Below are 13753 nucleotides of genomic sequence, written 5' to 3' on the forward strand. Positions count from 1 at the left end.
ATATCTCTCCTTTCTTCTCATGTGGGCACTTATTGCTATATATTTTCCTCTAGAGACTGCTTTAAATGTGTCCCAGAGATTCTGGTATGTGGTGTCTTCGTTCTCGTTGGTTTCGAAGAACATCTTTATTTCTGCCTTCGTTTCATTGTTTATCCAGTCAACATTCAGGAGAAAGTTGTTCATTTTCCATGAGGCTGTGCGGTTCTGGGTTGGCTTCTGAATTCTGAGTTCTAACTTGATTGCACTGTGGTCTGAGAGACTGTTTGTTATGGTTTCCGTTCTTTTGCATTTGCTGAGGAGTGATTTACTTCCAATTATGTGGTCAATTTTAGAGTAGGTGTGATGTGGTGCTGAGAAGAATGTATACTCTGTGGATTTGGGGTGGAGAGTTCTGTATATGTCTATTAGGTTTGCTTGTTCCAGGTCTGAGTTCAAGTCCTGGATATCCTTGTTAATTTTCTGTCTCGTTGATCTGTCTAATATTGACAATGGTGTGTTGAAGTCTCCCACTATTATTGTGTGGGAGTCTAGGTCTCTTTGTAAGTCTTTAAGAACTTGTCTTATGTATCTGGGTGCTCCCGTATTAGGTGCATATATATTTAGGATCGTTAGCTCTTCTTGTTGCATTGATCCTTTTACCATTATGAAATGTCCTTCTTTGTCTCTTTTGATCTTTGTTGCTTTAAAGTCTATTTTATCAGAGATGAGAATTGCAACTCCTGCTTTTTTTTGCCTCCATTTGCTTGGTAAATCTTCCTCCATCCCTTTATTTTGAGCCTTTGTGTATCCTTGCATGTGAGGTGGGTTTCCTGGATACAGCACACTGATGGGTTTTGGCTTTTTATCCAATTTGCCAGTCTGTGTCTTATGATAGGGGCATTTAGTCCATTTACATTTAGGGTTAATATTGTTAAGTGTGAATTTGATCCTGTCATTTTGATGCTTGCTGGCTGTTTTGCCCATTGGTTGATGCAGATTCTTCATTGTGTTGCTGCTCTTTACCATTTTGTGCATTTTTGGAGTGGCTGGTGCTGGTTGTTTTTTTCTATGTGTAGTGTCTCCTTCAGGAGCTCTTGTAAAGCTGGTCTGGTGGTGATGAAATCTGTGAGTACTTGCTTGTTCACAAAGGATTTTATTTTTCCTTCACTTATGAAGCTTAGTTTGGCTGGATATGAAATTCTGGGTTGAAAGTTCTTTTCTTTAAGGATGTTGAATATCGGCCCCCACTCTCTTCTGGCCTGTAGGATTTCTGCTGAGAGATCTGCTGTGAGTCTGATGGGCTTCCCTTTATGGGTAACCCAACCTTTCTCTCTGGCTGCCCTTAGTATTTTCTCCTTCATTTCGACCCTGGTGAATCTGATGATTATGTGCCTTGGGGTTGCTCTTCTAGAAGAATATCTTTGTGGTGTTCTCTGTATTTCCTGGGCTTGAATATTGGCCTGCCTTGCTAGGTTGGGGAAGTTTTCCTGGATAATATCCTGAAGAGTATTTTCCAGCTTGGATACATTCTCTTCGTCACATTCAGGTACACCTATCACACGTAGATTAGGTCTTTTCACATAGTCCCATATTTCTTGTTGACTTTGTTCATTCCTTTTTACCCTGTTTTCTCTAATCTTGCCTTCTCATTTTATTTCATTGAGTTGATCTTCGACCTCTGATATCCTTTCTTCTGCTTGGTCAATTCTGCTGTTGAAACTTGTGCATGCTTCGCAAAGTTCTCGTGTTGTGTTTTTCAGCTCCATCAATTCACTCCTATTCCTCTCTAAGTTGTCCATTCTCGTTAGCATTTCGTCAAGTCTCTTTTCAACATTCTTGGTTTCTTTGCATTGGGTTAGAACATGTTCTTTTAGCTCACGGAAGTTTCTTATTATCCATTTTCTGAAAGCTGATTCTGTCATTTCATCACACTCATTCTCCATCCAGTCTTGTTCCCTTGCCGGTGAGGAGTTGCGCTCCCTTGTAGGAGGAGAGGTGTTCTGGTTTTGGGTGTTTTCATCCTTTTTGTGCTGGTTTCTTCCCATCTTTGTGGATTTATCCACCTATCGACTTTATAGTTGCTGTCTTTCTGATTTTGGTAATTTTAAGTCTGCAGCAGCTAAACTCATAAACCCCCTTTTCTTCCCCCCAGGTGTTCTGTCCCAGGGAGTTAGGGCTTTATGATTTCCCGCTGTCTTACTATCATTTTCCCTGCCCACAAAGTGGCAGCCTATTCACACTCAGCCTGCAGAGGCTTCGTTGAGCTGCTGTGGGCTCCGCCCAGCTTCCGTGTGAACTTCCCTGCAGTCCTGTTTATATGGGTGTAGTTAGAACTGCTTCTGCTATGTTGGCCTGCCCCTATAGTGATGGAGTCTCTGTAGTGGTGGGTTACCTTGGTTACAGCAAATTGCCCTGGGAACTGCAGGGTGTTTCCCGGTGGGGGATGCCCATCCCCCACAGAGCTGGACCTTCCCGGGTTCAGCCGTGCTTCCCGTGGCGCCCTCTTTGCCCGGGAATCTCTTGGCTTGACTCCCTGCCTCAGCTCCCCTTGCTGGCCCAGAGGGGACCCAGTCTTATTCACTCTGCACAAGAAGCTGCTGCCCCCTGCCCCAGGTGTTGGCTGAGTGGCCACGCCGGTCCAACCAGCGGCGCTGGCAACCTGTGGAGCTCCTCCGTCTGTGAATCTCCTGGTCCGTGGGCAGTAAAAATCTGCTGCCCTGTGAGCCGCTGCGTCAGCCAAAGCAGCGGCTCTGAGATTCGTGGTGCACCCTTGCCCAGGAATCTCCTGGCTTGACTTCCTGCTTCAGCTCCCCTTGCTGGCTCAGAGGGGACTCAGTCTCTCTCACTCTGCTCAATGAGCTGCTGCCCCCCGCCCCAGGGCGTAGGCTGAGCAGCCACGCCGGTCAGACCAGTGGTGCTGGCGACCCGTGGGGCTCCTCCTCCTGTGAATCTCCTGGTCTGTGGGCAGTAAAAATCCGTCTGGAAATGCGGCGTCCACTCACCCTCTGCGCCTTCTCTCGGAGCTGCAATCCCGAGTTCCTCCTAATCGGCCATCTTGGATTGACTCCGGGATTTATTATTTTAGTTAGAGTATATGAAGAGAACCTGGCATCACAAAGATATTCATTTAGAAAAATGAGAACTATTTTAATCCTTTTCAGAAAATTGTGAATGTTCTTCTTTGGTACTACACTACAGTTCTCCAACTTGTAGTTTCTTAAGTTTAAATTGCAACATTGACTCTGAAACTACATCAGTTAACTTTTTAATCTTCTGCTACTTTAATATACATTGGTCTGTATCATACTTTGAATGGATCTCTTTACCCATGCATTATTTTGTAACATTATACACTAGTCATTTGGGAAATATTGGTTCACTGAGTTATTTACATCTTCCAAATGTTGACTCATTTGATGATTTTGACTAAAGGATGTCTTTTATACATTTTGCTCAACAAATATCATACACAGTGCTCTGCAAAGTGCTGGTCGGGAAACAGACATTACCACTTTTAAGGAGTTGTGGTATGGTAGAAATTATGACAAATATACATCTATTCTGAACGCCCAGCAGAAACAAAGTGCCTTAAGTTTTAAAGTACAGGGAGGTCACATAGGACTGTATTTGAAAGGGACCAGGAAAGATTTCCTTAAGGATGAGGAAAAGTCCAATAAAGGAAAATATCGAGAGAAGGGTGTTGATGGGATAGGGATGATGACAGAAATTTAAAATCCACATAAATTAAGAAATAAGCCTGCCTTGAGCCACTTATAATTCAGGACAGTTATCGATCTCCTTTAGTCTAAAGAGTTTAGATATTTTTCAGTGATGGAATATCAATTTTGATTTATTGTGAAGAGAAATGTAACACATAAAATGTATAGTTTAATGATTACTGAGTGTGGATTTGGAGAAAGAAGAATACATTTACATTTTTGTTGCAAGTGCATGTTTGTTACATGGGATTGCCTAGGAACTGGGTATCACATGCAGGTCTCTGCAAGATAAGTGTAGCCTGTAACAGAAGTCATGCAGTGTCTGCTATCCTGAAGAGGTCATCCTGTACTGTTGGAAGTACTTAAGTCTGTACTGTCCCACTGTGGCTTAGCTTCTGTTCCTTAGCACATGATCTTTGGTTGTCCTAGCTAACTCTTTGACAGCATTAACTGCTTTTCTGAATGCTGGACACATCCTGTTGGCCAGTAGGTCATTTATTTTTAAAATTCACCTGGACTCATACTAATATATGTAGATGTGAACAGTGAATATATTATAAATGTTTACTCTCTTATAAACTCAGGTCAAATTATAATAATTTAATGCATGTGTATTGTCCTGTGAACGCTTACATGGGTATAGAATTCTTTTCTCTTTTAATATTTGATCTCATTCTGCCACTCATGTGATAAGTGTATTCACTAGCACCTTTCAAAGTTAAAATCCAACTGAGATATGCTTTTAGCTATTAAATTTGAAGAATACATTTATGTTTTTGCCTTCAAATGGCATATAGAATAAGTGCCCACATTCGAGTCATTGTGCTTATAGCAATAACAGAGGAGAATAAATACATGAGGCTTAGCCTTCCTGGAGTTTATAGTTTTAAAAATGGCATAAGTACCCGCAAACAGATAAATTCAGAAGACAGTACAGAAGAAAATTCAGTAGTAAAATATACTCAAGAATAAATAAATACATTGGGTAAATAATATATGTATATGTCCATGGGTAAAATATTAGTTTAATTTTTTTAAGTTTTGTTATCAGCTGTTATCAAAGTACTTTTGAGGTCATATTTTAGTAAATAGGTTTAAATGTTCCAAGTCTGAAATGAATTTTTGTATGTAATTGTTAATATCATTGATTAATATCTCCTATTTTCATAGATTTGATCCAGGCTACCAACGAGACCAATGTTAATATTCCTCAGATGGCCGACACTCTCTTTGAGCGGGCAACAAACAGTAGCTGGGTGGTTGTATTTAAGGCTTTAGTGACAACACATCATCTCATGGTGCATGGAAATGAGGTAAACTAAGTAAACTTTTCTCTCTTTTTATGATAGAAGGAGGCTTTTAGGAAGAGTATGGTGGGGATTTAAGGCTCTTTGAATTTTCACTAATTAAGAGAAAAAGAAAAGGAAATACACAGTTCCAGATCATCTAGAATACAAGTTTAATCTTCTCCTTAGCTATTTAACAAAAAATAAACTTTAAATTAGACATTGTCTTACAAATATGAGCTATAGGTATATCTCAGGATATTGCAGGTTTGGTTCCAGACTACTGCAAAAAAAGCTAATACTGCAATAAAGCAAGTCACACAAATGTTTTGGTTTCCCAGTGCATGTAAAAGTTACATTTACACTATACTGTACTTTAAAAGTGTGCAATAATATTATATCTAAAAAACAATGTAAATATCCTAATTTTAAAATCCTTTACTGCTTAAAAAAATGATTATTAAGTGATCATCTGAGCCTTCAGTGAGTTGTAATCTTTTTGTTGATAGAAGGTCTTGCCCTGATGTTGATGGCTGCTGGCTGATTAGGATGGTGGTTGCTGAAGTTTGAAGTAACTGTAGAAATTTCTTAAAACAAGGCAACAGTGAAGTTTGCCACATCCCTTGACTCTTCCTTTTACAAAAGATTTCTCTGTAGTATTCAGTGCTCTTTGATAGCTTTTATCTACAATTGAATGTCTTTCAAAATTAGAGTCAGTCCTCTCAAACCTTGCTGCTGGTTTATCAACTGTTTATGTAATTTCTGTATCTTCTGTTGTTATTTCAACAATGTTCAAAGTATCTTTACCAGGGTTAGATTTTATCTCAAGAAACCACTTTATTTCTCATCCATGATAAGCAACTCCTCATCCATTCAAGTTTTATCACGAGATTACAGCAATTCAGTCCCATCTTTAGGCTCTATGTCTAATTCTAGTTTTCTTGCTATTTTCTCCACATCTGCAGTTACTTCTACTGGTCTTGAATCCCTCAAAGTCATCCATGAAAGTTTAAATGCACTTCTTCCAGATTCCTGCTAATGTTGGTATTTGTATGTCCTCCCATGAATCATGAATGTTTTTAATGGCATCTAGAATGGTGAATCTTTTCTAGAAGGTTTTTAATTTACTTTGCCCACATCCATCAGAGGAATGACTATCTGTGGTAGCTATAGCCTAACAAAATGTATTTCTTAAATCACAAGACTTGAAAGTAAAAATTACTCCTTGATCCATGGGCTGCACAATGAATGTTGTGTTAGCAGTCATGAAAATAACATTGATCTCTTTGTACATCTCCATCAGAGTTCTTATGGTGACAAGGTGCATGTCAATCAGCAGTAATATTTTGAAAGGAATCTTTTTTTCTGAGCAGTAGGTCTCAACAGTGGGCTTCAAATATTCAGTAAACCATGCTCTAAACAGATGTGCTGTCATCCAGGCTTTGTTGTTCCATTTATAGAGCACAGGCAGAGTAGGTTTAGTGTAATTCTCAAGGGCCCTAGATTTTCAGAATGGAAAATGAGCATTGGCTTCCACTTCATGTCCTTAGCTGCATTAGCCCCTAACAGGAGAGTCAGGCTGTCCTTTAAAGCTTTGAATTCAGATATTGAGTTCTCCTTTGTAGATAAGAAAGTTCTAGATGGCATCTTCTTCCAATAAAAGGCTACTTTGTCACTGAAAATCGTGTAGCCACCTTCAAGAATTATCTAAGCTAGATCTTCTGGATAACTTGCTGCTGCGTCTTCATCAGCACTTCCTGCTTCACCTTGTACCTTTATATTATGGAGATGGCTTCTTTCCTTAAACCTCATGAACTAACCTCTGCTAGCATCAAACTTTTATTCTGCAGTTTCCTCACCTCTCTCAGACTTCCTAGAATTGAATAAAAGTTGGGACCTTGCTCCGAATTAGGCTTTGGCTTAAGGGAATGTTGTAGCTGGTTTGATCTTTAATCCAGACCACTCAAACATTCTCCAAATCAGCAAGAAAGCTATTTCACTTTCTTATCATTTGTGTGTTCACTGAAGTAACACTTTTAATTTTCTTCAATACTTTTCCCTTATATTTACAGCTTGATTTAACTGGTACAAGATAGCTAGCTTTTGGCCTTTCTCAGATTTCAACCTGCCACTCTCACTAAGCTTAATCATTTCTAGCTCTTGACTTAAAGTGAAAGATGTGCGACTCTTCCTTTCACTTAAACACCTAGAGGTCATTGTAGGGTTATTAGTTGACTTAATTTCAATATTGTTGTGTCTCAGAGAATAGGGAGGTCTGAGGAGAGGGAGAGAGTCAGGGGACAACCAGTGGTGGAGCAGTTAGAACACACACAACATTTACCAATTAAGTTTGCCATCATTTATTGGCACAGTTCATGGCACCTCACAACAATTACAGTAGTAACATCAAAGATCACTGATGACAGTTCACTAAAACAGATACAATAATAATGAAAAGGTTTGAAATATTGTGAGAATTACCAAAATGTGACACAAAGTGAGCACTGATAAACTGGCTTATCCCCAGGTTGCCATAAATCTTCAATTTGCAAAAAATGCAATAAAAATTAAGCTCAATAAAACAAGATATGCCTGTGTTAAAATTACAAGTTCACGAAATGGATATACCACGTAAACTTATTTGTAAGCAAAAATGTTAGGAGAAAGAACAATAAAATTGTTTTTCCCATAGAAAATATTCCTTTGTATTTTTTGAGTGAAAATTGCATTCATAAGATGTTTATTTTGGAAAATACTGATAAAATTAAAATTACCTATTTTATGTAGGATGCCTACTGAATCCTAGTAAATTGTAGTATTTACATTATATGCAGAAATGAAAGATCATACAATTTAATTCTAATTCACTAAGCTTTTTTCCCCTCAGAGAAATTCAGCATTCTAGGAAACTTTGTAACTGAGTAAAAGAGATCACAATGAGAATTTGTTTAAAAAAATTCCTTAAGTATCAGAAATTGTTTAAAGGTATGATTTGAGAATATGTGTGTTTAATTCTAATTTTTGTTTTTCAGAGATTTATTCAATATTTGGCTTCTAGAAATACATTATTCAATCTCAGCAATTTTTTGGACAAAAGTGGATCCCATGGTGAGAATATTTATATTTTATAATTTTTTGCCAATGCTTTGATTTTTGAAGTGAGGCTATTAATCCAAAATCATTGCAACTGACTGTTTCATTGAATATTTAAGAATGTACAAATAATTATATTTAAATATAGCTTTAAAATAATTATAGACAGCTCAGCATATAAAACATATATTAAGTTTATTTTGGGCATTTTTAGCACATGTTTACCTTAAAAAGTAATAGAGGGTGTGGTAGACCCACAGTTGTTTTTTATGAAGGTGCAGGAGACAATGAAATAAGAGATGCCTTCTCAATTAAAAAAAATTATTCCAGTCTTAAAGAAATTTTTTGTGTGGATTAATGAAGTTTGAACTGCATTCATTTGTTCATTTATCATATTCACTGTTTGTCTGTTACGTGTAAAGCAAGCACATCAAGCAAATGAAACATTATCAGATAGCAGCATGAATTAAGTCTGAAACTGGCTATTATTTGAACAATTAACAAAAATTGAAGGAAAATTTAAAAACATATTCTGCACTAGAATGGTGGGATAAGTAATCAAATAACCCTGGAATGCCTCATGTCAAAAGTATTTTTGCCTAGAAGCAGGATTTTAAACGAGGCCTATCTGATGCAGTTATTGACCCTATCCTAGGACTAACACCATTTAGAGAGTTATAAAAAAAAGTACTGCTATGCAAAGCACAGTTGAAAATATTTTATTAATTAATTTTATTTCTTCTTTCTGCTCCCCCAGGTTATGATATGTCTACCTTCATAAGGCGCTATAGTAGATATTTGAATGAAAAGGCTTTTTCTTACAGACAGATGGCCTTTGATTTTGCCAGGGTGAAAAAAGGGTATGTTTTTGTCTTTCTTACACTTATTAGAGGAGAATAAGTCCTTGAGACATATTTGATTTCTTTTTAACAAAGCTTAAATGCCAACTAATTTTCTTGAAGGCCCAGTTTACGATCACCACAAAAAAGAAACTCAATAAATAATATTGTAGAAGTTATCCTTGAAGTTGCAATATGCATTATTTTATTTATATCTTCATGCAGAAAAATCTGATTTGCTTCTCAGTTTATATGCTACAACATTTTTTTCTTCTCTCTAATCCCAGGACAGATTATATAACATTTTATTTGTTAAAATTAATTCAAAATTCTTAAAAATGTATATACCTTTAAATAATTTAAGAAGGAGGGAATTAAGACAAGATTCACTTAAAAGTACAGTGGCTGTAGATGACATTAGCTATTTGGCCTGACACAGTGATACCTGTAATCCCAGCACTTTGGGAGGCCAAGACGGGAGGATCACTTGGGCTCAGGAGTTAAAGACCAGCCTGGGCAATGTAGTGAGACTTTCTCTCTACTAAAAATCAAACAAATTAGCCAGGCGTGGTGGTGCGTGCCTGTAGTTCCAGCTACTTGGGAGGCTAAGGCAGCAGGATTACTTGATCCCAGGAGACTGAGGTTATAGTGAGCTATGTTTATACCACTGCTCTCCAGCCTGGGCAACTGTGTCTCCAAGACCCTATAAAAGGAAAGGAAAGGAAAGGAGAGGGGAGGGGAGGGGAGGGGAGGGGAGGGGAGAGGGAGAAGGGAAGGGGAAGGGAGGGAAGGGAAATAGACAATAGCTATATAAATGTTTTTTGATTGAGGTGAATCTGAACTTTATGTGTGGTGATCTGTTTTTGAGAGATAATATCCTGAAAAACACATGCATAAACACACTTATACACACACTGTAATCAAACTAATTGTTAATACTACCAATTGATTAAGAAGACCTCATTGAAACAGAAACACTTGAATTTTATCCATAATTACCATTTATTTCCCTCTAAATATATGTATAATCTAGTCAGAAGCATTCAGCCACACATTTGCGCATATCTTATATCTGTGCCTCATTTGAAATAATGGCAGGGTACTATAGCAGCTTTAATATTTTAGTCTCAAGGATTCACACAAAAAGGTGTAACTCTATTTTTGCAATAGCTAACCTAACCTTTGCTTTTGGCTACTTTTTTACCATGGTGATGAAAAACATTAACTTGCCTATTCAAAATAATTTATTGTAGATGAATGCTTTATAAAAATAGGTGTTTTCCTTCATCCTCTTCTCACAAGAGATGATTCTAGTTCATAGGCCATCCTCTAACTTCTTACGTGGCACTGTGCAACCATTGCTGATGTTCCCAGTTGCATTGTGACCTCTGCAGTAGGTCCATAGCCTTCCTAGAAACTTCTGCACTCCTGTATGGATACATATGGACACTTTTGGTTGCTTTCTCCGTGTGGGAGAGACCCTGAAAGTTGCCATGATCAACATGTCCACATCATCTGGGTATTTTCCTCAGCTATTACAATACTGCTGCTCCTCAACCATCACCATCACTGGATATAACGGCTTCCTAAGAGACCTATAGGTAGATACAGGGTACAGTGCACTCTCTGACACCAGCACTAACCTTCAGTCTCATCTTCTGTAGCTAAACTCTTACCTTTGTTTGGGAAAACTGTTCTTACCAGCATGCATTTTTCTTCCCTTGATGGTTAATAGCATAAACTCTGTACTCCAAGTCATATAGGTTTAATAAACTTCCAAGACATATTTTCTCTTTCTCAAAAAAAGAAAAAAAACTGGCTCTTTAGAAAGCTTATATTTTGGTTGGGCAAAGTGGCTCATGCCTATAATCCCAGCACTTTGGTAGATCATGGAGGGAGGAGTACCTGAGATCAGGAGTTCAAGACCAGCCTGGGCAACATAGTGAGACTCCCATCTCTACAAAAACAATTTTTTTAAAAATTACCCGGGTATGGTGGCATGCACCTGTAGTTCCAGCTACTTATGATGCTAAGGCAGGAGAATCACTTGTGCCCAGGAGTTTAAGATTACAGAGAGCTGTGATCATGCCATTGCACTCCAGTTTGGGTGACAGAGCGAGACTATCTCAAAAAAAGAAGAAAACATACTTTTCAACACTATTACCTTTATTATAGATTTAGAAAAATACATTCAGAAATTCAGCTGGCCTCTTTTATCGAGACTGGATTGTTTTCTTCCTAAAGGCAGTACAGATAGAAAATAAACAAGCATTACCTGTGCAGTTGAGGAATAAGAATAGATAAGAGGAAGAAGTATAGAGGGGGAAAATTACTACAACCTTCTAATACCTCAAATTGATCCCATAGGATTAATAAGAAAATGGGGCAGTGTAGGGGAGCAGCTTAGAACAACGTATATGGTCTTAAATTGTCCATATACAAGGAAATTGTTTTTTTTTTTTTAATTGCAGGGCCGATGGTGTAATGAGGACAATGGCTCCTGAAAAGCTACTAAAGAGTATGCCAATACTACAGGGACAAATTGATGCACTGCTTGAATTTGATGTATGTATCTCACTAGAAAATGTTTCTTACACAATCAATATTGTCTTTCATTTGAAGATGGGCTACAGGTAAATCCAAAGACTTCCTCAGGAAGCAGCTATAGATCTTCTTCATTTAGATGAATACTTAGTTCAGGCTGTTAAGCTCGGGAAAGATTATTTAGGTTCCCCTGATTTTCTAAGCAGTTTACCAGGTGTTTACATAAGTCATGAAAAAATATGAATGGTACATTCTTGGAACCTCATGTTCTGAGCAGGATGGTGGCCTCCTATTGTACTTGACAGAATGAAATATCTGCAAAATGTGCCTTCAGGAAGCTAAATAACTTGTCCTGCTTTTTTATGTGGATTGCTTAAATGACACTATCCACCAAAGAATTGTGTTTAATCTTAGATAAATTAGTGAATTGTTTCATTGTCAATATCCTGGTTGTGATATTATACTATAGTTTTATAGGATGTTACCATTAAGATAAATTGGGTAAATGGTATATGAGATCTTTCTGTATTCTTTCTGACACCTGCATGTAAATTTAAGAGTTATCTTAAAATAAAAAGATTAATTTTGTAGAACTTTCAGACTGGGATTGGTGGCTGATGCCTGTAATCCCAGACTTTGGGAGGCCACAGCAGGCAGATCACTTGAGTCAGGACTTTGAAACTAGCCTAGCCTGGCCAACATGGTCAAACTCTTTCTTCACTAAAAATACAAAAAAAATTTATCCAGGTGTGATGGTGTAATCCTAGCCACTTTGGAGGCTGAGATGGGAGGATCACTTGAACCTGGGAAGTGGAGGTAACAGTGAGCTGAGATTATGCCACTGCACTGCAGTCTGGGTGACATATGTGTCTTTTAATTGATAAGACTAACTTCATTGACTTAAACTGAAGCAAAAACATATGTAGTCCATGTTTTGTTATTGGTAGGTTTACTAAATGAGTTACCAACATTTGTAGAATATTCATGAATTTCTTAGTACTCCTTTGAGACATTTTAATGTGATTCAAGAAAAATTATGACTTGATGATATGCAACTAATATTAAATTTTTCTGTTTTTCTAGGTACATCCAAACGAACTAACAAATGGTGTCATAAATGCAGCATTTATGCTTCTTTTCAAAGATCTTATCAAACTTTTTGCTTGCTACAATGATGGCGTTATTAACTTACTTGGTAGGTGGAACAACTGAAACATGTCTGGGCTGATGGGATACACAGTAACATTGATGAATTCTGTGGGATGAGTCTGTTGTCTCACTTCTTGGCAGGCAATGTTGTGTGGAATACCCTGATAGTGAGTGAGTTCACAGATGGTGATACTGGCAGGACAATATGGGCAGAGATGGTAAATCCATATCTAGGATAACTGGGTGCTAATCACAGTGTAGATAGATTGCTGCTAGCCACCCTAGTAAAAGGAATTAATCCTCAACCTGTTACTTGGTAGATGGCTGGTCTTCCTAGACTATCGTGTTATGATGAAAGCTCAGTGTCGATCTGTGTGTTGGCCAACCGAGGACTCAGCATTGATGATAGGCATATAAGCTTTGGTGATGGGAAGCCTATGCTGTTTAGCCTATTCATACCCTCCATTTCTGATATCATGTCTACTTCCTATAGAGTTCTCTTAGCCCTCTGATTAGCAAGAGCTTTTTTGTGGGATATGCCCTTTGGTTTTTATTCAAATGGGATGAAGATAGTCTCATGCTCTCTGTCCATTCTGAGAGACCCATCCATCACCTTTTCTCCAGACTTCCTTGTCACCAATCCTCCAGTTTTATTTTTTTCAAGTACCTTATTATCCAGGCCAACAGTTAGTTGCTACATATAATTTCGTGTAGTTCAATGTGTCTTGCCATTTTTTCTTTGCATAAAGTAGAAAATTAGATAGATGTATTGCTGGAAATTTGATTCACAGTGAAGATTTCTTTTTATGTCAAGGCCACCTCTTTGTGGGAATATTATTCAGCTAATCACTTCCAGCTGATGCCAACATGAGGAACCATCTGTAAATCAAATTTGAATGTTTTCTTCCTCAGTCAGCTGGTGATAGAGAACTCCCCCAGAGTCCATGGGTATAATTTGAGGGAGAAATGGGAAAGAAAAAGAGTACATGCACTGGTAATATGAATCATCTGTTCATACAGTCTACCTGCTTATTCACAGCCTGCTTGAGGCTTATCTCTTATAGACCACTTCTGTTTGATAATGGAGTATTATTGCACTTGTCCAGCTTTATCGTTTGGTACATTAGAAACACCCACTTTAAGT

General features: G+C 37.9%; 1 protein-coding gene across 8 annotated transcripts in view; it reads left to right on the forward strand.

The window, feature by feature from the left end:
• The window catches only part of SNAP91 (synaptosome associated protein 91), a 162227-nt gene that overhangs the window by 46890 nt on the left and 101584 nt on the right, over positions 1–13753 (forward strand). For all 8 annotated transcript variants that reach the window (XM_064360873.1, XM_064360871.1, XM_064360875.1 and 5 more), the window contains exons 3-7: positions 4869–5011; positions 8017–8092; positions 8835–8937; positions 11388–11481; positions 12544–12655. In XM_064360873.1, coding sequence (XP_064216943.1) covers positions 4869–5011; positions 8017–8092; positions 8835–8937; positions 11388–11481; positions 12544–12655 — 528 coding nt within the window. The remainder of the gene's footprint in view (positions 1–4868; positions 5012–8016; positions 8093–8834; positions 8938–11387; positions 11482–12543; positions 12656–13753) is intronic.

This window comes from Aotus nancymaae, unplaced genomic scaffold (assembly GCF_030222135.1).
Source record: "Aotus nancymaae isolate 86718 unplaced genomic scaffold, 86718_ANA_hifiasm-v0.15.2.pri h1tg000040l, whole genome shotgun sequence".
NCBI classification, from domain to species: domain Eukaryota; kingdom Metazoa; phylum Chordata; class Mammalia; order Primates; family Aotidae; genus Aotus; species Aotus nancymaae.